At 43.9% G+C, this 22,892-nt stretch overlaps 1 protein-coding gene across 3 annotated transcripts in view; it reads left to right on the forward strand.

The window, feature by feature from the left end:
- Window positions 1-22,892, forward strand: part of LOC146833852 (2-5A-dependent ribonuclease-like) — a 409,083-nt gene that overhangs the window by 302,162 nt on the left and 84,029 nt on the right. For all 3 annotated transcript variants that reach the window (XR_014960622.1, XM_085601751.1, XM_085601752.1), the window contains exon 5: window positions 18,427-18,556. Coding sequence is in view for 2 of the 3 variants with exons in the window: in XM_085601751.1 (XP_085457877.1) it covers window positions 18,427-18,556 (130 nt within the window). In the remaining variant the exon portion in view is untranslated. The remainder of the gene's footprint in view (window positions 1-18,426; window positions 18,557-22,892) is intronic.

The following is a 22,892-nucleotide window of genomic DNA, read 5'->3' on the forward strand; positions in this document are numbered from 1 at the left end:
CGTTGGGATGAAATGATGGGATCCCCTGGTTCCAACTGTATGGTATCATGCAACAATGATTTTTAGCATGAATTATTTCTAAAAGGTGTTTACCCAGAGAGAGACGAAGAACCCATGGGCTGATCCATGCCTTGTACATATAAATACATTTTTGGTCAGTCTAAGACAAGTCCCTTATATAATATGCTTTTAAAGATGTTCCTGTAATTAAGTACACAAAGATAGACAAGAGCAACATACTCTTACTCATTGGAATAATAACGGGTCTATCTCCTCTATGAAGTTTAACTAGAGGTGACTAGGAACTGCAAAATGGCCGCCACGTTCTTGAGAGTGGCTTTGATAGTCCTGAAGTCCTTTCTCTATTATAGTGAAGGGGAGAGGGCGGTCCGTAACACACACGGACGTAGCGTGTAGTGAGCAGCGGTGCAGTCAAGCTTGTCTCTTTATATGAGGGCAGAATACGAGGCACATTTATCGTCGGAGGACGGTTGTGGGGCAACAAGAGAGAGTGTCTCTTTGGAGTAGTGAGTACCCTTCTGACAGAGGTGGTGTGACAAGGGGTTGTAGGCGTGAGAACTGAAGGTTGAGTTATCGTATACGCCATAGCTTTGTAACCCGTTGGTTGGGAATGATCGGATGCAAGGCATATGGTAGTGTGGTTGTGATTAGAGTTAACCACACAACGAGCGCGCTGGGGCTCCAATGAACGAGTGAGCACGCATCTTTATAAATATGATTGTGTTGCTTTGCCGACAGAGTGTGACGACAAGAGCACCCTCCCCCACCGTTCCGGGTTCAGAATTGAAACTGTAAACTCTTGTGAGTATGTAAGGTCATATTGTACTTGGGACACCAGGTGTTTTGGGGTTGATTGGCAATAGAGGATTTTCTGTAGTTACACGGTGATTGATTTGCACCTGTTTTTAAGTGTGAATCCTGTAGATACACCGAGGTTTTTATCGGACACTTGTTACACTCGGTTTTATGCTCGTGGTGAGAGGTGGTGCCCACCGGTGCAAGGATGTGGATGTTGTTTTAAGGTCAGGCTGCACCGAAGACTATTGTTCACATTTATGAAATTGTGGGATTATCTGTGAGAACTATGTTCAAGTATAAGAAGCACGAGCATGTGAATTACGATCCGTTTCCTCTGCTTTCTTTCCCTTTTTTTTGTAGATGTGTAAATCCTCTTGGAAATTCCATTAGAGAGGAACGCTGGGGCAAAACCCTGATTGCTAAGGTAATATATACCCAAGTAGTGGTATAGACCAGACAACAAGGGACCAACACCCTGACGAATGCCAGAGTGACCCAGTTGGGCACAGAGGATACTGGCAGAAACATGTTGGTTTTAGCAGTGGGGATTATGGGGTCGTTACCTGCCCTTGATACCCCATTTTGTTTATTTTAACTCTGCCCGAGGTTGACAGGAATAAAGTTGAGGGTTAACCTCGAGACAGTTTTATACTCTCTTTTTTCTGCACTTTTTCTTGGTCCCTTCCTTTAGGAGACTATTCGTTTCCTTTCTGTCAGAATCTCACTTCTGTGTTTATTCTGTTTATTTGTTATTTGTACTGTACCCTCACCACTTTCCTTCATCATATACTACTTCTCTTTCCTCTAAATAAAACTGCGCTCCACCCAAGGTGTTGGTCTGCACCTGGGTGTATGATGCGGCCCTATGATGAAGCATGACACTTTCGAGTGTGTGAGGGCAGTATTAAGATCTGTATAGATTTTCCCACCTACCGTGGTTAGTACTACTCTATATTTTCTGTGATTGCTTCTCTGTCGTGTGTGATTAAAGGTATTCAGAGATAGCCCTTTTTTTTCCTCGTCTCTCCCACGTTGTGTGTTTTGAATGAGGACAGGAGTCCAGACAATGAGACTCTGAGAAGCAAACAATACAGACTGCATGGGGATCAGTCTGGGCATTCTTCATACCTCAAGAGGGGCACTTCACAAACAGTGAAGCATTTTTGACAGAAATAAAAATTATTCTCCGTCAAAAAACAGGTTGTCAGCACAGCACCTACTGGCAACTATCAAATGAAAAGCTTTTCACCAAAAAATAGTGAGATTTGTTTTGACTTTTTAGTCATAAAAAGAAGAGGCTAGTGCTCCAGGATCCTAGCAGAAGGAGCCGGAAAAATGTATTGACCTAACTGTCACCTGTGGGGCATGATGGGATGCAAGGGGTACTGTAAAGGTCTTAAAGGCACAGTGGCAGTTTTTTATATGCTTATTCTCTCAATAGTTAACAATACCTCATATTCCCTTTCCTTTTTACTTTTAAATAAACGGTTTGGAAAAGACTTCCTACACTCAGCTGGTTTTCTTACTGCATGAATGGTATTTATGCTATGTTTTAAAAAGAAAAAGTAAATGTAATCTGGACATTTCTTACCCTTTTCCATAGGCTGCAGATATATATACTAAGATACGTTCAAACTAATAACAATGGATGTGATCTCTTTATTTACGAACATTGAAAATGAAATAGGTATCACAGCATGTGAATACATCCTAAACAAAAGAAACATACAATTCGCCCACCATAATGCAATGTTACTCAAAATGATTCAACTATGCTTGACTCAAAATATCATCCTATTTGGGAGCGATCTTTTCCTACAGATCAAGGAGGCATCTATGAGCTTTTCATTCAGCTCAATCTATGCCTGCTTGACAATGGGATGGTGGGAGCAACAACTGATCTATATGTGAACAAGATCATTATGTGTCTGAGATATATAGATTATCTTTTTATTTTTTGGGATCAAACGGAGAATGAATTTGCTGAATACTTTCAAATATTAAATTCACATACAAAGTTGAAATTCACATGTTCGATAAGTGAATTAAGAGTTGTGTTTCTGGGTACAGAAGTATATATCCAGGAAAATAAAATACAAACAACTCTGCATCAAAATGAAACTGCAACTAACTCAGTCCTCCATGCCCAAAGTTTCCATCAATCATCAACAACATCCCATATGGAGAATTTCTAAGGATACGTAGATTCTGTTCACAAGGAGAGAAATGGAAGAAATACAGTGATGTCACATCTCAGAATTAAAAAAAAAAGAAGCTATACTCGGGGAACAATCACCTCTTGCCTCAAAAGAACTGAGCAAAAACAAAGAATAGATCTGTTAAAAATAAAAAAAGAATTAAACATCTAAATAAAAAAAAAACAATCCGGCTGAAAAAAACCTTTGAAGCAGAAGCTAGAAACATCAAAGGAATAGCCTAAAATTTGATCAAACAGTAGCAAACATTATGGGCAATCATCCTTATATAACATTCAGGCGAACGAAAAATCTGAAAGATAAGTTGATACATAACCATTTCCGTATAGAAAATAAGAGTGGCTCTAATTGGTTAAAGCAAACGGGTTTCTTTGAATGCAACAACTGTAAAGTGTGCTAAACAGGAATGGACAATAAATCAACATATTACATGTAAAAGTCAATACGTAATCTAAGTCATTGAATGCCCATGTGACTTAAAATATGTGGGAAATACAGTATGTGAATTTAAAAAGCGGCTTTTGGCAGATGTGCGAGCAACAACAAATAAGGACCAAAGTAACGCCGTGGCCAAGCACGTGGAGTCTCATTATGATAGTGACTGGAAGAAATTTATATTCTATACAATCGAACAAGTATAACATCATGAGGGGAGGTGACCGTGAACATAAACTAACACAATGGGAATCGCAGCATATTTTAAACCTGCATACTCCCACCCCACATGGTTTGAACCAGAACGAAGAACTGTACATGCATTTATGAGACTCTTTTGACTTCTCTCAGAAAAATGAACTGGCTGTTTTTATGTCTCACTTTGCACATGTCGCTTTTACATTCATTGTCTACATAAGATTAATACGTTTTGAGGCATCAGATTCTAAATCATTTTGGCTAACAATATATAGTGTAAACTACCTATTGGCAAGATATGATTAGGAAAGACATTGATATACTGATAGAAGCAATCGGTTGGATATGATCCAATATTTGGGCTCCAAGGTCTTTTGCTTGAGTCATCCCGAGAACCTTCCATCACTGGTATGTGTAGGGGTTTCAATTTTATGCAATAAGGTAGTCTTGTACATCAAGTGGAAACGACTGACACCTTTTAGAATTTAACAGATTTATTTGTACACTTTTAAATGTATAAAAACCTTAGATCGGAACCCAGGATAAGGTTTCCCGAAATATCTATTTAATTGAATATGCCTAATTCTGCTAGAAATCGTTTTTCAAAAAGTTTTTAAAACTTTTGATTCGGTTTTAAAGGAGTTCACATTTTAATTGAATAACCAATGATACAAACAAAATATTGTTCTTGCCTCAACCTTTCAGCCATGTACTGTTTTGCATTTGCACTTTATGTATTTCACTTTTGTTCATAATTGGTATTGAACAGCTACCCAAAATGAGTTTGAATTCGCCCGTGATCAAGGTCTGAATCAGACCGAAACAAGTAGGGATTTTCTTGGTCCTTGTATAATGAAATAAAGGAAACTAATTACCTTCACTTGTGAGTGCGATCTAACTTCCTTTGGAGGATTTGTGGCTGTAATGTAATACGGCGTGGTTCTGCCGTGAGAGGAGTCTCGCCACCATAGACGTGCCGATGGTATTCAGCAAATAAGAGAGCTGGTTCATATATTTATATATATCTCTCAGCTCCAACAAACGCAGGGTACTCACTGTGTTTGCCTGAAATACATTTTATGAAATGACGACGTGTTTCAGCCATTAGCTTTCCTCAGTGGCATAAAATGTGCATACAATGCGCACAGTGTTTAGTTTGTTTAAATAATGAACACAACCTCTTCATCGGTGAATTCAAAATAGTGGCCAACAAGAAAGGACTGTAAAGTTTTTTGATTTTGGCTGCCATGCTGGTAAGGTGATATACCAATATTTGTTGTAAATGCCATATCAATGTCACAGTAGATCATTATGTTTCAGAAATTAAAGGCATGTTCTTATCTTTATGTCCACAGCACTCCACAATTTGAGCCAGTCCCATCTCGTGTCTCAGCCCCACATGGGTTGCCACAATGTCACTGCGCTCTACATACCCCTCGCCAAACAGCTAGAATTTATGCCAAGATAAGTTTGCAGGCAGCAGTACTATTACTGCATGCCATGAATTTGAATAATCCACAATCCTCTGATCGTCAGAAATGTCTTTCAGTGATGGTTCTGCCCGTGTGTCATCGTCGGTATACTTACTTACTTTTTCCGCATTCACCAGTGAATTGTTCCCATGCGCCCTTGTTGTTTAACTTGAATTTTCTTCAAAGGAGCCAGGCTGAGTCTTGATGCCACCAATGTCTGCCTGCCCCTCAGTGCCCATGGCAAAAGTAGTCCTTATAATGCCATGGCAGATGCTCCGTATTTCCTCATGTTCACTACTGTAAACTAGGCCTAACACTGTGATTCGTTCTGTTTTTTTGTGCAGTTTTATATAAAACCAACACCACTCAAAGGTTGTGGAGTGCTTTACATTAGCACTAGTTACTTTTTTTTGTGCGGTTTTACATAGCACCAACACAACCTGAAAGTATTGAAGTGCTTTACATTAGAACAAGTTTCTTTACACAAGTACACGTTCATTTTTGTAGGCACGGGGAGATTAAGTGATTTACCCAGAATCAGGGATGTTAAGCTGACACTGAAACTAAAACCCGGTTTCCCAGCTCCATAGTCAGCAGCTGTGGCCCTCTAGCCACACCCTCTCCCAAGAGGACACCACTTCGCCCCCTGGCCTCAGTTCCACATTTTGTGATTACGGCAAAATCACGTAATCTCCCTGTTTCTAAACACAACGAGCATTGGCAAAGGCAGTAGGTTTGTCTGTGCAAAATCTATTGTTTTTAGGTCTAGACAACGCCCATCTCCTACCAGTGGAAAACTTCACTGTCGCTCTCATTTTCTGTAATGCCTTTCGTCATGGCATGCGGGTGTCATGCCCTTTTCTTTTGTTTGGCCCTTCCATAGTGCATGGACCAAGTACATGTGTCCTTACACTGTTCCCAGGTTGCAGAGCTATTTTTTCCTTTATGTTCCAGCACTCCATGGGCATACTTGTGTTTTCAGACTGTCTCGTTTGTACTCATACCACTAAAATGCATGTGCGTGTATATAAGTGAATGCATTTCTTGAAAAGTTATTATAACATGAACAGCACTTGTTTATTGTTTGCATGATCCAAGGGTATTGGAGAGCTCACTCCATCCTCCATCTTCCATAGCGCAAACACGAGCCGATGGATTTGGAGCGCTTTAAGTACTCACCAGTTATATTTCACAATGACACATTCATATTAGTCGCTGATCCTGCTTCAATTAAGGTATTTTTTTACCCCTTCATTATTGCTTCCTCCCACCCTCTCCTGTCATTGCTTGCCCATTCCCCATCCACTCCTGATTCACCCGTCCCGCCACTATCGCCCTCGTCGCTGCTGCATATATATATATATATATATATATATATTTTTTTTTTTCTGCATGATTTGATGGTATTGGAGCACTTGTTCCGTCCTCCATCTTGACATGGTGCTGACACCAGCCGATGTTATTGGAGCGCTTTAAGTGCCAATTACATTACACAATGACCCATTCATTGTCATGCGCAGTGGGAAGCATAAGTGATTTGCCCAGAATCACAAACTGTTCAGCCAACCCCGAGATTCAAGGGTGGTTCTCCTTGTCGGCAGCTCTGAATGTTACACTGCATCCTTGCTTCACTTCAAAACTTCTCAGCTGTTTCTCACTATCACTTCCACATTTGTTCAGCAAGACCTCATCAACACTGAACAAGCATTTGCAAAGTCAATATATCTTGGCAGTGCCCAAGCTATTTGCCTTGTCAATGTGAATGTCTTTTAGCCATGTTGTCTAGCAGCACATCTCCTGTTCAGCATGGCACAAAGTCACTGAAAAAAGAGCTATGATTCGGCCAGCGCAGGCCACGTGCTAGTGCTTTTTGTGTTAGGAGGGGCAGGACAAACTCAACATGAGGGCTCAAGAGACATAAGTTGACTCAACATCATGTGATTCTGGGCTTTCAGTGAGTTTCAGCCATGCTGAACAGCAGGAGTGCTGCTAGAAAACATAGCTAAAAGACATTCACATTGACAAGGCCAATAACTCAGACATTGCCGAGACATATTGACTTTGCCAATACTTGTTTTGTTATAGGGGCTGTGGAGGGAGCCCCAGGGCCCCAGCCGTCTCTCTGCAACTGGCCCCATTTAACATGGCCGTGCAGGAGCTGACATTTTTTAATATACATATATATAAAGGTGTGCAGAGGTGTCCAACCCAGGGCAACCCACACCTTTATTTTTTGTTGGGAGCTGCATGGGGAGCCCCAGGGCCCCTGTGGTTCCACCGGCTACCTGTTCCTGCAGAAGCCAGCCTTTTTTTTATTTTGAAGTGAGATGCCCCATGCCCTTTCTGGGTACCCCACAGCATGTCCCTCTTTAGGGCCTCGGAGGGAGGCCCAGACCCCTTCAGCCCAGCCAGCCTAGTGAAGTGGAGAAATAAACTAAAAGGAGGCTTTCAGCAGCTGTAGAGTCCAATTCAACACATTGGTTATGTTCTTAGTTTTGGTATAGCACCTTATAAATTTGGTAGTCCTTTTCATGTGACTCTGGGATTCTGTCTGTCAGTTGTGTATGTCGTTGGGGATTTGTACTGTATAGTTTAGCAATAGTTTGTATAGGTTAATGTGAAAGTAAAAGGAGTTTGGTCTTAGGTGAGTTTATTGGTAGTGTGTTTTGCATTTGATTGGGCGTGCTAAAGGACTTTGGTATTCTTCATTGAGCTTGTTCGTCAGTAATGCATTGCCAGGACTATACAAACATTTTTCCAGACAGCATCGGTAGTCAGGTAAATAGATTTGATGCAATGTTGTTTGTGCATTAGTGTGGTATGTTTAAGATACCTTCACCTGAATCATTCTAAGATGGATGTAGATATGTTGAAAGGGAGTATTGGTTGTGAAAGACAAATTACAAGTGTGAGTTGAAAGGTGCTGTGAGGTTGATAGTATTCGTGTAAGTAGCAATTGTTACTGCGATAGCCAAACTATGTGGAGTATCTATGCGTTTTGAATGAGCTTTCATTCTATCTAATGTGTTCTGCTGGTTGTTTTTGTGTGGCATGTCATGGTGGCAAGTGATCTTGTGAGCAAGTTGATACCCAACTATGTCCTCAGCTATGAGTGGCCCGTAATTGAGTTACTTGGCTCATTGCAGTCATAGTGTTGGTGTTTCACACTAAGATAAGTCTCTGGATGAATTTCTGTGGACAAATGTGCAGGAATTGGCACAGAAAAAGATTCCCGCTTTATTCCCCAAAACCCAGTAATTCATGTTATTTCTTTGCCCCTTGAATTACCTGGAATATTAATTCCGAGGTCGAGAAATAACTGAAATTTTAATGGCACTCGTAATGAGGGCTGATATGGCATATATGCGTCCTGTTGGATGTGTGCATGTATAATATTTCCTGTTTTGTGTTTGTTGCTATCTGCATCCTAGAATTGTAGTAACTTTTGTATGTGTACATTCACACGAGGAGATCCATATTTTCCCTCTCAACCGTGAACCCTCCTCCTTGTGTCACACTCATCCTCGCTCTGTGCTTCTGTGAGTTCTTATCATTCTTGTCCATCTATAAGTGTGGGTCCTCTCAACATATGTGGTCCTTCATACTGTGATGTAGAAATGTCAGTGAAAGTCAGTGGGTCTTTTTCTTACCTGTTCACCACAAACTAGAATGCATGGAGACTACAGAAATGATTTTCTACATCAATTCCCTTCAACTTTCCATGTTCGCTTATTACACACTTCAGAGTTTGCAGTTTTATCATGAGCTCCGCATCGTGCACTTTTTATCCTTCTCTGTTGCTATGATATGTAGTTGCTATGAATGATTAGTTCTGCATGGCCATTATCTCATAAACATTTTTTTTGTCTCTGTACTATATTTTGCATACATTGTAATATAACTCAATGAATATTCCACAAAAGCAAACACAATGATCGGAGCATCCGATAAGAAGCAGTTGAAAGCCACTCAGAACCAGAATCCAGTCATTCCCCGATGAGACCATATCACAATACTTAATTGGAGCTGGTGATTGCCAGGGGAGGGCACTGTAGTGTTGTGATATCATGTGCAGTAGGACTCTTGTGGTCCACGGCTGACTCTTTAAAAGTTACATCATCGTTTGGGAGGTATTTGGGTGTGTCTGGTTGAGATCAATAAAGTTTATGACCTAGTGGGTTCAGTTAACAGTTTCGTGTCCAAGAATAAAGATATGTGACAGAGCTCCATTCAACACCGCCAAAATATTGGCACTAAATGGAATGCATGGATCAAAATCTTCGATGACTTCATAGATGCTTTAGAAGAAGTAGATTACAAAAAGTTCATCAAATACTTAAAGAAACCTTGCAGGTGATGGAGTGAAATAAGTGATAAAGAAAATATCACAATCTGATGAAGTATCGTACCATCAACTCAAAAAAACATTGGAAGCCAAGTTTAATTCAGTACCGAATGTCGACTATAAATGGTACATTTTCAGCCAGGCAAGACAGCAATCTGGTGAAACGATGGAGGAGTTTATCAAAAGATTTGATGCCCTCATCAACCACTGCAAGTTCAGTGAATTCAATGACGAAGAAGCCATGCGTCTCAGAGTCCGCAATGGTTTCTGCTCCGACTCGTTCAGGTGAAGCATGCTGAGAGAGACACTCAGTCGAGAAAGGGTTCTCATGGCTTCGAGAGCTGAGGAACATGTAGATCGAAAGGCTGCTGATATGGAAGCTGCAACAGCCCAGAATGAATCTGCCTTGATCATGAAAAGTAAGCAGAAACACAAGGTAGAGGCCCATAAGACGATGTCTCCAAAGAAAAAGAAATTGTGTTTCTGAAGTGGATTCTTATTACCACACAAAGGTAAATGTCCCGCTATTGGACAGATATGCAAGGGCTTGGGAAAGAGAACCATTTCATAATGGTCTGCAAAGCGAAAGAGAAAACAAGTGCGTCATGACGAGAAGAGAAAATGGGCACCAGGAATTTCTAGAAGCATTCTAGCCATGCCCATGAGGCCAAACGTCAACATCAGTTAAGGCAAGTAGAAAAAAAAAACAAAGACGATCGTCATCAAATTTGTCTTTCAAAGGCTCTTCAAAGACATCATTGAGTGAAGATGGATGTGCAATGGCGATGTCGACCACAGAACAATGTGCACATGTAGGATTGACTGCTTGCAAAGAAGAATATAAGTCAAAGAGAGATGGGCACGTGAAGTGACCAAACTCATTTAAACAGTGACCTAAGATCACCCTAAAGGTGACTGGCTACCCAATACCTTTTATTATAGACAGTGGTGTATCGATCAATATCATGCTGGCAGAAAAATACAACAAACTGTCTCTGGTACCACATCTAATGCCATCAAAAACAAAGTGGCACACATGGACTGCTTCTACGCCATTGCAAAGTTAAGGGTCATTCGTAGCGACCATGAGGCACAAGAAAATGACAGTACAAGCACCAATACATGTCCTGCGAGGTACTTCGTCGAGTGCAGGTCTACTCAGTTTCAGCACTGCTGCTGCCATGGGACTGATTGTCATCAACTACAACCTCAATGCACATTCTGAAATGGTAAGTCAGTTCCTGTTATTGTTTCATGAACTAGGGAAACTTAAGGTGCAATTTTACATTAATGAGGACATTCGTCCTGTTGCTCAGCATCACCGCCGGTTTGCTTTTCATTCACAGGAGGACGTTGAGAAAGAACTAGAGACTTTATTAAAGCATGACATCATCGAGCACTCTACTGGTCAGATGCCATGGGTTTCGCCCATAGTGATAGTGCCAAAAAACGACAGTAGATATGCAATGCACATTTGTGTTGATAAGTGCTAGACCATCAAAGCAATCGAGAGGGAAAGACATCCAGGCCCATACATACTGAACATGATTACACAGCTGAAAGGCGCCAAAGTCTTCTCCCGTCTTGATTTGAACAAAGGATACTATCAACTCGAGCTGGAAGAGAACTCCAGGTACATTAATACTTTTTCAATTCATGCTGGTTTGTTCAGACACAAAAGACTCAATTTGGGTAAGTTGTTGGCTGCAGAAATCTTTCTGGATGTCATTTGTCGAGTAATTCAACTTGTCACACATGCTTTTAACTACAGTTATGATATACTAGTGTTTGGGGCCACACAAACGGAGCATGATAAAGCTCTTACATAAGCATCGAGAGGTGGGTGTTAAGCTTGCAAGAGTATGATTACACTATTGGGCATATTCCGGGGACAGACCATAACCCTGCAGATTACTTCTCACGGCTGCTGTTACAGTGCAGCATCTAAAGCGACTAAAGAGTATATCAATTTCATAGTAAAGTATAGCACCCCTGCAGCTCTATCCATTGAGCAAATCATTGCTGCTACCATCACAGTCTGAGACATGCCCAAGGATATTATTACAACACAATCATGGAGAAAATAGTCTCATCCTGCCACAGAGGACGTTGAATATCAAAAATTCAAAAATGTGCAGGAAGAACTTTACGTCACTGAAGAAGGTATTATACTAGGAGGTTCAAGAATTGTCATACCTGAGAGCTTGAGGCAACACGTCATTGAACTGGTACTCGAAGGACATCATGGCTTGTAGCCACCAAGAGAACCCTCGGAGACAGGGTGTGGTTTCCTCGCCTTGATGAACGAGTTGAGAAGGAACTGAAAGCATGTCACATGTGTAACGGCTTATCTCCCTAGGCAACACAGCATTTGCTAAATATGCCATAAACAAGCGTGTGAGAAAATTGCAGTTGATTTCTTCTGATCTTCAAACAAATGCCATCATCTCATGGAAGTTATTGATGAGCACTCTCCTTTTCCTTTAGTGGAAGATTTATCATTGACCACCTAAGACAAAGTCACTTATAGGCTGGATGATATTTTCGCAGCGTGGGGTGTTCCCTCCACTCTCAAATATGACAATGGTCCACTCTTCAACAGCAGAGTGTTTAAGCACTTTCTTAGTCGATTGACTGTCAAGTATCAGAAAATCACACCTCTCTGGCCACAAGCAAATTATGTTGAATGATTTATGGACATCTTGAAGAAAGTGATTGTGTGCTGCGCTCGAAGGAATAAGTCTCAAGTCAGCCTTGTGTCCAGTCCTTTGTGCCTATCGGTCAACTCCCTATTCTAGAACAGGTAAAAGTTCTGCCACCATGCTGTTTGGGAGAGCCATTGGGACAAAGCTACCACAATGGACCACGAGCCAAGTAGTAGACAATGATTGGATTCGTGTCACAGATATTTTTACACAAAACCAAGATGAAGATCTATGCAGATAAGTGCAGATGCACTTTGGACATGGTTTTTGAAGAAGGAAACTGGTTCCTAGTCAAACAAAAACGGAAAATCAAGACTGATGCTACATTTGGTGCTGATCCAGTCGTGATAAGCTTGAGAGTCGTGACAAGTAAAGGACATATGGTGACCACTTCTCTTCCTGGAAAGTCCATTACAAGAGTCTAGTCATATTTCAAGCATCTTCCTCGATGTTCGTCGGCGCCAGACCTTATGAGTAAGACAAGTCCAACTGAGTGCCCAAGAAAAGCATCTGAGTCTGCATCTGAGTCTACATCTATGATGTCAAATGACCTTCACCTCGTACTTCTCGATCTGAAAGATTGGTGCAAGCACCTTGACGACTCATTGAGGAAATCTAATACATAAATGTTGTCTGTACTTTTGATTTAACAAAGGGTGTCATGTAGTTCCTAGGAATCCCCCCAGGACCTTCGAGTTTAGGATGTCCTAAACTGATGGATTGGTGTTTAAACAGGCTCTGGACACCCCCACAGGATATGTCAGCCAGTAGACCAGCTAGCTCTACAGTGCCACCACCACCCCCCTGTATTCTACAGTGGTGTAGGTAGTTTCTGGCAACCACTGAACATGACAACCCTGATTCCTCCGGGATTGTGGAAAACAGTACAGTACTTTTCGCTCAGTCGTGCTTGCTTATTCCCATAAAACACATAGAATGACGATTGGAATGTTTTCAGTAAGTATTTATTGGTCCAGCGACAATCTTGTGTAAAGCATATGTGCTGCGACAATCAGGAGACAGAAGCATACGAAAGAAATTGCAAATGCTAATATTGTAAACAATAGATACATTTCTACCATAGTGCTAGAAGGATGAACATGGATAGTTCATAAAAACGATAGCAGTTGCGTACTCCTAAAATGTTGGGAAGCTCCAACCTCCTCACCTGATGGTTGAGAACGAAGGACCTCGCCTCTGCTGTGCAACATATAAAAAAAAATGACAAAGCCAATAGAAGTTGCATAGGTGAAACCTATTGGTTTTGCAATTGTTTTTTTATGAGTGTAGTTAAATGCTAGCGTCAGTGATGTGTTTTTATTCCCCCCCATTTCCCGACTGCTTCCCATTTTATTTATTGTTGAATGAGCTGCAAACTGTTGCGTACCGCTTGCTTCCTTTTTTTTTTTTTGCAGTAGAGTTCACTTTGTTCTCTTTTTAGGTCTCGCCTGAGCCAACGCGCATGCGCTGCTCTGTGAGGCATTTAGTAGGGGCTTTGGAACTTTGAACACATGCTCGTGCGGGTTCTTTTTTTGTTTTACTAACCCGCTATTGGCCTGTGCATGTGTCTTGCTTAAACAGACCTCACGTAATTGGTTCAAGGCAGGTGATTATCCCGCCTTGTTTGTACCCTGGTCTAGGGTGCTCGGGAGCGAGCATTAATGCCATCTGTTTCCAATTATCACATTCGTGTTAATTGGAAACAGATGGCATGATGGCGGACAGCGCTGGTCATGCTGTGTTTTTTGCCTGCAGCGGCGGGCACAAGCGTACGCGCGCACCACTCCTGGGCTTGTCTGGTTTTGAAAGGTGCTGGGTTTACACACCCCATACAAAGGAGAGTGAAAGTGAGTAAAGAACGGCCTCCAGCGTAGCTCACGCGATACTCCGAAAGTACACCCCTCACTCTGAGCACTGCAAGCACACAACACATCTAAGCAGCATCTGCAGCAGACACCCCTCGTAGACCCCAGAGGGGGCCAGCCCCCTCCTAGTATCTGAGCCTATCCCTGTTGTACAGAGCTCCGTTTCGTTACAACTGGGTTTACTCCATGTAAATACCTATAAACACATGTATCAGTCTCGACACTGAGCTGGCACCTCGCCCGCAGTGCTGCCTGATGCCTGCCACACTAAGCGGGGTAGCGTCAGTATCTGGGGGCCTAAAGCCTAGGTTTGGCAGCATGGAAGAATTGAGCCTCGACATATAAAGGCCCCAGAAATAAGAGGCCATCCCCAAAGTCGGCCCCACTGTGTATCCGAGATTCAAAAACCTTCTTGTGTCTGGAGCATTGGGGCGCACGTCCCAGCTCTGCTTTGACACACTGTGTGATGCTCGATGTATAACCTGTACTTGACGATCATCCGCATCTAACCAGGCCTAACCCGACTCGCACAACTAGTCTAGCCCCTTTTATTTTCGGTTTTTAAATCGTTTACATTTTCTCTTTCGCCCTCGCTATCTGCATTTCATATTGTTAACTTTAACAAAACAGCTGTTCCGATCTGTACGACCGAAACCCTATAACCGTGGGGCAGTGACAGGGGAGTGGGTGGGGGGGAGAGAGGACGGGTATTCCCTTTCCATCGGACTGAAATGACAGAAAATAATGCAAAACATCAAACAAGACTTTTAAATATCTAAACATTGATTATTTCGATATTCCTGGTTTGTTCAGTGCTGTCTCGCCAGTTATGTTTCTGCTGCACAAATCCAATCATGTACACGTATTCATACATACATTCTTTCACACATAGATACTTTCATACACACATACATACACACACATACACTCGTACATACATGCATGCATACATACATTATACGTAAAAAAAAGCACTTCCCATGATGAATCTTAAAGGTTAAGGGGATGTGAGTCAAGGGGATGATGTCTACAAGCATTATAGGGTGCAGGGAGGTCACCTTGACAATTCATGCTGCAATACGACAACCTCTCATTCATTCATTCATTCATGGCTGGATGGTCTGTAAAAGGCTGCGGAAGAGGTCACTTCATTGACTGCCCTTCTTGCTTCAGTAGGAGACCGACCCCGCGGTGACTGGGTGGGGTATTTCAAAGGCCATCATCTTGGGTATCAGGTATCAGGGAGTTAAATGAGGGTTCTGTCGCTCAACTCATAGCCAGGATCTGGCAAAGAAGGGGCGTTTGAAATCTTCGTCTATTTATCCATTTTTTACTTCTTTTCTACATTTTAATGCAAATTATCAATATTTATTTTGGTCGGTGATAAAATAAAGTTGCTTCAAATATATTTATACGTTTTTGTTTAAGTGAACAAGTTGCACTCCTGTTTCCATATGCTTAGGGTTTTAGTGCACGAAAGGATCACAATAAAGTTACTCACTCTTGAAAAGATGAGTATTTCAGTGCATGTGGATGGGCACAGCTGCAGCCGTGTAAACATCACCGATGGTACCCTCTGTTTTACAGCATATCATATATTGTCAGTGTGCATAGCTTCTCACATCAGCTAAGTGTCAGGCAATCTGTTCAGCTTCTCTAGATAAACCTCCCATTGCTCCATTGGGTGACACCTCCCATCCCTGACGTCTGCTCGTACCACCAACTCAGTCGATGCCCATCTGACCGCATCTTTCAGGCGCATGTAAATGGGTAAAACTGCAGCTGCCTTCCATGACATGGCTATACAGCATTTAGCCAGTACCAGAGCCAAGTTCTGAAATCCAGCTCTTTGCCTCATCCGCTTGGTTACCACCCTTGTGTTGAGAAGCAGCGCAGTGGGTCCTGCGGTAGGATGGAGATAGTGACTTCTGATATACATTGTAAAACCTCCTTCCAGAACTCAGTAATTACCGGGCAAGCCTACACGATGTGACTATTCTGATGCCAACCTAATGCTGCCCCAATCTTTTACATACTTCAGTTGCTCTTTTACTCCTCAACCTCTGATATACAAAAACAAGCATTGGCATAGCCAATAGGTTTCGCTTTTGGGACCTTATAAGTATTTAGTTATGCAGCACAATATCCTTGGTGCAACAACATCAACTGTTTCATGGCTAAACTTTTATAAGGCCCAAAAGGCGAGACCTATTGGCTATGCCAATGCTTGTTTTTTTTACTTGTAATTTACCATTCATACCATTCTAACGTGGCAGTTCGCTGTGTTAGATCAGTTAATAAAAAAGGCCGCCTGACATCACAAAACATGCCTTTACAATGACTTCCACAAACTATTTAAACATGAACTGTGCATTGTGGTGATTAATAATTTAGAGAGTGGCGGCCTTTGACAAACAGTGTCTTGAACTGGGAGAAAATAGAAAAAAGGGGATAAAACCAAAACATTGCTTACTTCTCTCAACTGCTACATTCTTAGGATGTTCGTTCTTGCAATGTGGCTGCAACATCACATTGCACATAGCATCCAGGCAGGCATCAGGATTTGGGAGCTAATGTAATATCAGCCGGTATGATCTGCACAACAATTCCCCGGCTAAGGTACGGTACATTAGATCATGTTCTTACCTTTTCTGCCCATGTCAAATGTTCACACTTCCATAAACACCACGAGGTAGACTTGTGAAATTGACAAATGCCCCACTATTACAGAAGGTGCCAATGAGGCACCGCCTCCAGGGCACTTCGGTATTACAGAAGGATCTACAGACACTTGAGACATGCTCTTTCTGTTATATGGATCATTCTGACACACATTTTATGCTTGCCCAGTCCTAAGAGGATGTTACCTCATTTGCATGAGGCAGGACTCCATAAAAAGGAGGGAACACCTGTGCCTCTGCTACCGTGCTACAGACGTGGGTGCAGAGGAGGAGCACTAATTGTGTGCGACATATGAAGTGGTGAAAGTGGTCCAAGCTCACCCTTTGGGTTGCACAGAGGTCTCAGGAAGCCATTAGGCTTCTCTCTGTTTGCAGAGATAGGCACTTACGCCAAATTGATGAAAAAACAGCTTCCTACAACTAAACACCAACAAAAGGGAAGTACTCATCATGGGCCCAAACCCCGACGCCTGAAATGACACCTGGTGGCCCCCAGCCCTCGGAAGCCCGCCCACCCCCACAGACCACGCACGCAACCTGAGAATCATCCTGGACTCAGAGCTCATAATGGACCGCCAGATCAACTCCGTCTCGTCCTCCTGCTTCCACACCCTCTGTCTCCTATGTAAGACCTTCAAATGGATCCCCCTTGAACACAGAAAGACCGTCTCTCACGCCCTGGTCACCAGCAGGCTCGACTACGGCAACGCACTCCATGCCGGAATAAACAAAAACCTCACCCGCAAGCTACAGAACTTCCAAAACGCCGCCGCAAGTCTGGTCCTCAACCTGCCAAGACACTGCCACATCTCCCAGCACCTGCGCACACTCCACTGCCTCCCCATTGAAGCTAGAGTTACCTTCAAGATGCTCACCCACGCTCACAAGGCCCTCCACGATACCGGACCAGCATACTTGAACAGCAGACTCAAATTCCACGCACCCCAAAGGACCCTACGATCAACTCAGAAAGATCAGATCAGTGGCCGCTCCTTCTCCTTCCTCGCGGCCAGAGCCTGGAACACCCTCCCTCTCCACCTCAAACAGACAACATCTCTCCCCATCTTCACAAGAAACCGCAAAACCTGTCTCTTCGACAGACCCCCTCCTTGATGGACTGGAACCTGCGAAACCCCCCTCCCCCAGCGCCTTTAGACCCTCACGGGTGATCAAACACCTGATTGATTGATTACCTATGAGATATTCCTGTCCCCTTTGCAAGGTGCTGCTGATCACTCTGCTTTGAAATATAGACCGCTGGTTTCAAAGAGCTGGTCCACTTTCCAGTGCCACATAGACCCCAATGTAGGACTGAGTTCAGACCTGCACTGGATGCGACCTGTGTTTTTTAATGTAATATAGCACACAGTCCCTGTCCGCATGGATGCATCAAAATGAGGGTTCCCCCCCACACAAGCAGGGATAGTGCACAATTTTACGTAATACAGTGCCTTGTGTCCAAAGCGAAAAATTAAATGTGAAAAGTTTATAAAAAGACACACAAAAAAATCAAAACATAGCACTGCTAAGTGAAAATAAATAATTTGCAACGGATTCACCATTGTTCCAGCTTGCCATTCTTGTGTTTGTGAGATAGGTTAAGTACAGTAACCCTTCAGTGTTTCTATTTTGAATTTTTTTTACCAAAGCATACAAAACGTAATTTCCCTTTTCGCTTTGCCTCTTTCAGCAAGTTTAACTTTCTCAAAGAGGTTGGAAATGAACCTGACATCAAGAAGTCGAAAAACTGTACTCTGGTTGTGAACTTGAACTGCCCGGATGCAATTAAAGGAAAATCTTTCAATGAATGGATTGAAAAGGTAATGGATTTTCCAGCAACTAATAAGTGTGCCTAGTGTGTTAAACAGTTGTGTGGGAATGTGTTTTCAAAAGTTTGGATTCTATTTAAACATCTCAGCTAAATAAGACTGTAGAAACTCACAAGTGCAAATTAAGGCCCCGAATTACTAAACTTTGGGGTGAGTACTCAATACTCATGGGACACACAATGGGTGCTTTGCAACGAACAGTGGCACAAATGACATTGTTGATCAACTTTCATGAGCAAAATTATTTTTGAGCCAAAAGTTGACAATAGAGCAGTACTACAACATATGAACCCAATGGCAACCCCTATGCAAAGTGGGTGCAATGGGGTGGGAACAGGGCAAAAACCTTTGGGAATACAGGCAAATCCATGGCAACTAAAGTCATGCACTGTAGCATGAACAACTAAAGTCCAGCCAAGTAGCACAGCCTAGCTTTGTGTGGAATCATCGTGCCAAATTAAATCAGTCCGAAACAGTGTGCTAAAGGTAAACCAACATATTGCCAAATGTACTACATTTAATTTCCATGAAATTACAAGACATTAGGTGATTTACACTTGAGCAGTTATCTTTTTATAAGTTTTAGAAATACTTTATTTTTTAGTTATATGAAATATAAGATAATAAACATTCTGTAATGAACAGAATTATGCTTTAACATAGAAAATAGTTTATAATCGAACTTCATATCTAGAATAATACATGTATTCCTATTACTAATTCAAAACATAAACGATGGGAATATATACAAAAATCCATGTACGATCAATAAGGAAATTAGAAAGAAAACTAAAAGGAAAGAGAAAGGACTGAATAGTGGGGAATTTATTAAAAGCTAGAAAGTTTTAGAAGTAAATAAGTGTAGCACATGTAATAATAAACATGGAGCATTATATGCTGATAATTCAGTAAAAACCATAGCATGTTATAGAAAAACCGTAATTTAGATTTATCATGTTATTAAGTGTGTATATACATATCATCTTTCCAGCAGCTTTGGTAGCAGGTGGCAAAGTTCTTCGTATATATCTATATATATATATATATATATATATATATATATATATATATATATATATATATATACATACATATAAGTATTTGAAGAGCAGGATGGAAAAATATGAGAAACGCATCAAAGATAGGAAAGCCACAAAATTTCGGAGAGATCGTATAGATTACGAATCAGGACGGATCTATACATTCGCCAGAAAACTCGATTCGGAGAGGCGACAGAAGATCTATAGCGGCCAAATAGACCACCAGGAGAATGTGCAAAGTGAAGTCAGCTCAGACACTGGCTCGGAACAAGAACCAGAGGAGCAGGGCCATAGAGGGGTGCGAGACGTGAGGCTAGCTGTAACTGAGGAATTCCGTTTCATGCTTCTGGAACAACAGACAGACCATCGCACGACGAGAGGACGCGGGAGAGGAAGAGGCCAAGGAAGAGGAAACAAAGGAGAGGAGGTGAGGGATATAGGAGGAGCACAAGATTGGCAAGCAAAAAGATCATTGCGTCAATACGAAGAAACAAAACAAAAAGTGATGGACAATACAACGGTGATTAATTTGAGCAATATGAAGCTAACGGAGGATGAAGAATCGATTCTGAAATTAGGTATGTCCTTCTGCAGCAGTAATGAATACAATTACCCGAGTAACAGAATGGATCTATACCGCTTCATTAGAAAGCTCAAATTGTCGAAAATGCATTTGAACCAACATAAGACTAATCAAGCACCGCAAGCAGGAGCACTAGAACCCTCTAATAATGAAACCTCCCTGAATGTAAATGACATACCCACCTTGACAGACATAATCTCACTGGCTAGTGAAGATAACCCACCAGAAAACGAGGAACAATCGATGCTGTCTTTTGTAGGTATGAACAAAGAAGATCATACCCCATTTCGACCACCATCTAGATTTTTGCCCCAAACCATAAAAGACAACCTTGACATTTTTGGGGAAAATGTAACCAAGGACTTGAAACAACTATATATTGCGGCAAATCAGAAGAAAAAGAAAATGTGTCCAAAAAAAGCACTTTTCCACAAGACAGTGAATAAACTCCAGAAAGAAGATGGAGTACTGATTAAACCCTCGGATAAGGGAGGGAATATTGTTCTATGGGGTAGGGAACTGTACAAAAAAGAGGCCCTCAATCAATGGAACAACAGTAACTGTTACATCCGGATAAATATGAAGGAATATGAGAAGATGAAATAACTATTCTTCATAAGGCTGGATGTGTGGAAAGATAAAGGCTTACTGAGCTGGGATGAATATAAATTCATTAAAAGAGATAAACCAACGATCCCGGTGACCTAGTTTAGGACACCCCCCGCGCCGCACGGCCACCAGCTGCTGCGTGTGCCTCCAGCCTGCCTGCCTCACTGCCCCGGCTGCCGCCGCGTGACCACGCCCCCTGCCACCGAGCGGCGTGGTCCGCGCTCGCCTGACCTGCAGGCTCCTGGGCCCCGCTTTCTTGCCCTGTGCCCCTGTACTTATTGTATTGTATTGTAAATTTGTATTTCTGTAGTGCCTGTTTGCCTGTTTTCTTGTTGCCCCCGTCTCTTCCCTCCCCGCTCCCCGCTTCCTGCCACCGCCGCTAACCACGCCCCTTTTCTCCTTCTGTACCCTCCCCGCTCCCGCCTCCCAGCCGCTCCGCCCCCCCTCGCACTTGGCCATATATGGCGACCGTGCGACGCAGGTGAGTGTGACCTAGTTTAGGACACCCCCCGCGCCGCACGGCCACCAGCTGCTGCGTGTGCCTCCAGCCTGCCTGCCTCGCTGCCCCGGCTGCCGCCGCGTGACCACGCCCCCTGCCACCGAGCGGCGTGGTCCGTGCTCGCCTGACCTGCAGGCTCCTGGGCCCCGCTTTCTTGCCCTGTGCCCCTGTACTTATTGTATTGTATTGTAAATTTGTATTTCTGTAGTGCCTGTTTGCCTGTTTTCTTGTTGCCCCGTCTCTTCCCTCCCCGCTCCCCGCTTCCCGCCACCGCCGCTAACCACGCCCCTTTTCTCCTTCTGTACCCTCCCCGCTCCCGCCTCCCAGCCGCTCCGCCCCCCCCTCGCACTTGGCCATATATGGCGACCGTGCGACGCAGGTGAGTGTGACCTAGTTTAGGACACCGCCCGCGCCGCACGGCCACCAGCTGCTGCGTGTGCCTCCAGCCTGCCTGCCTCGCTGCCCCGGCTGCCGCCGCGTGACCACGCCCCCTGCCACCGAGCGGCGTGGTCCGTGCTCGCCTGACCTGCAGGCTCCTGGGCCCCGCTTTCTTGCCCTGTGCCCCTGTACTTATTGTATTGTATTGTAAATTTGTATTTCTGTAGTGCCTGTTTGCCTGTTTTCTTGTTGCCCCCCGTCTCTTCCCTCCCCACTCCCCGCTTCCCGCCACCGCCGCTAACCACGCCCCTTTTCTCCTTCTGTACCCTCCCCGCTCCCGCCTCCCAGCCGCTCCGCCCCCCCTCGCACTTGGCCATATATGGCGACCGTGCGACGCAGGTGAGTGTGACCTAGTTTAGGACACCCCCCGCGCCGCACGGCCACCAGCTGCTGCATGTGCCTCCAGCCTGCCTGCCTCGCTGCCCCGGCTGCCGCCGCGTGACCACGCCCCCTGCCACCGAGCGGCGTGGTCCGTGCTCGCCTGACCTGCAGGCTCCTGGGCCCCGCTTTCTTGCCCTGTGCCCCTGTACTTATTGTATTGTATTGTGAATTTGTATTTCTGTAGTGCCTGTTTGCCTGTTTTCTTGTTGCCCCTGTCTCTTCCCTCCCCGCTCCCCGCTTCCCGCCACCGCCGCTAACCACGCCCCTTTTCTCCTTCTGTACCTTCCCCGCTCCCGCCTCCCAGCCGCTCCGCCCCCCCTCGCACTTCGCCATATATGGCGACCAAGCGAACGCGCAGCGGTCACGCGCAGCGGGCGCGCCGATTGCGCGCCAAAGGTAAGCCCGTCTGCGCCCGTCCGCGCCTGGACCGCGCCCAGTGCCAGGACCCCTGGCCCCCACAGACGGAAGACGACCCGATTGTCCTACAACGCCACCGAACTCAGCGCACTCAACACCGGCGGCATCCCTGGATGTTACCGAGCCACCCCGAAGCACACCCACGGACCCTTCAGCTGCCATGCCTGCAAGTTCACCTGCATCCGGACCTGCCCCACACCAGCACCCGCCAAGCCGAACACCAGCAGCAACCACCTCAAGTGCATCCTGCTCAACACCCGCTCCGTCCACAGGCACGCCATCGAACTCTGGAACCTCCTCGACACCACAGCTCCTGACGTTGCCTTCCTCACGGAAACCTGGATGAACGACTCCTCAGCA

The sequence above is a fragment of the Triturus cristatus genome, chromosome 4_2 (genome assembly GCF_964204655.1).
Source record: "Triturus cristatus chromosome 4_2, aTriCri1.1, whole genome shotgun sequence".
Taxonomy (NCBI): domain Eukaryota; kingdom Metazoa; phylum Chordata; class Amphibia; order Caudata; family Salamandridae; genus Triturus; species Triturus cristatus.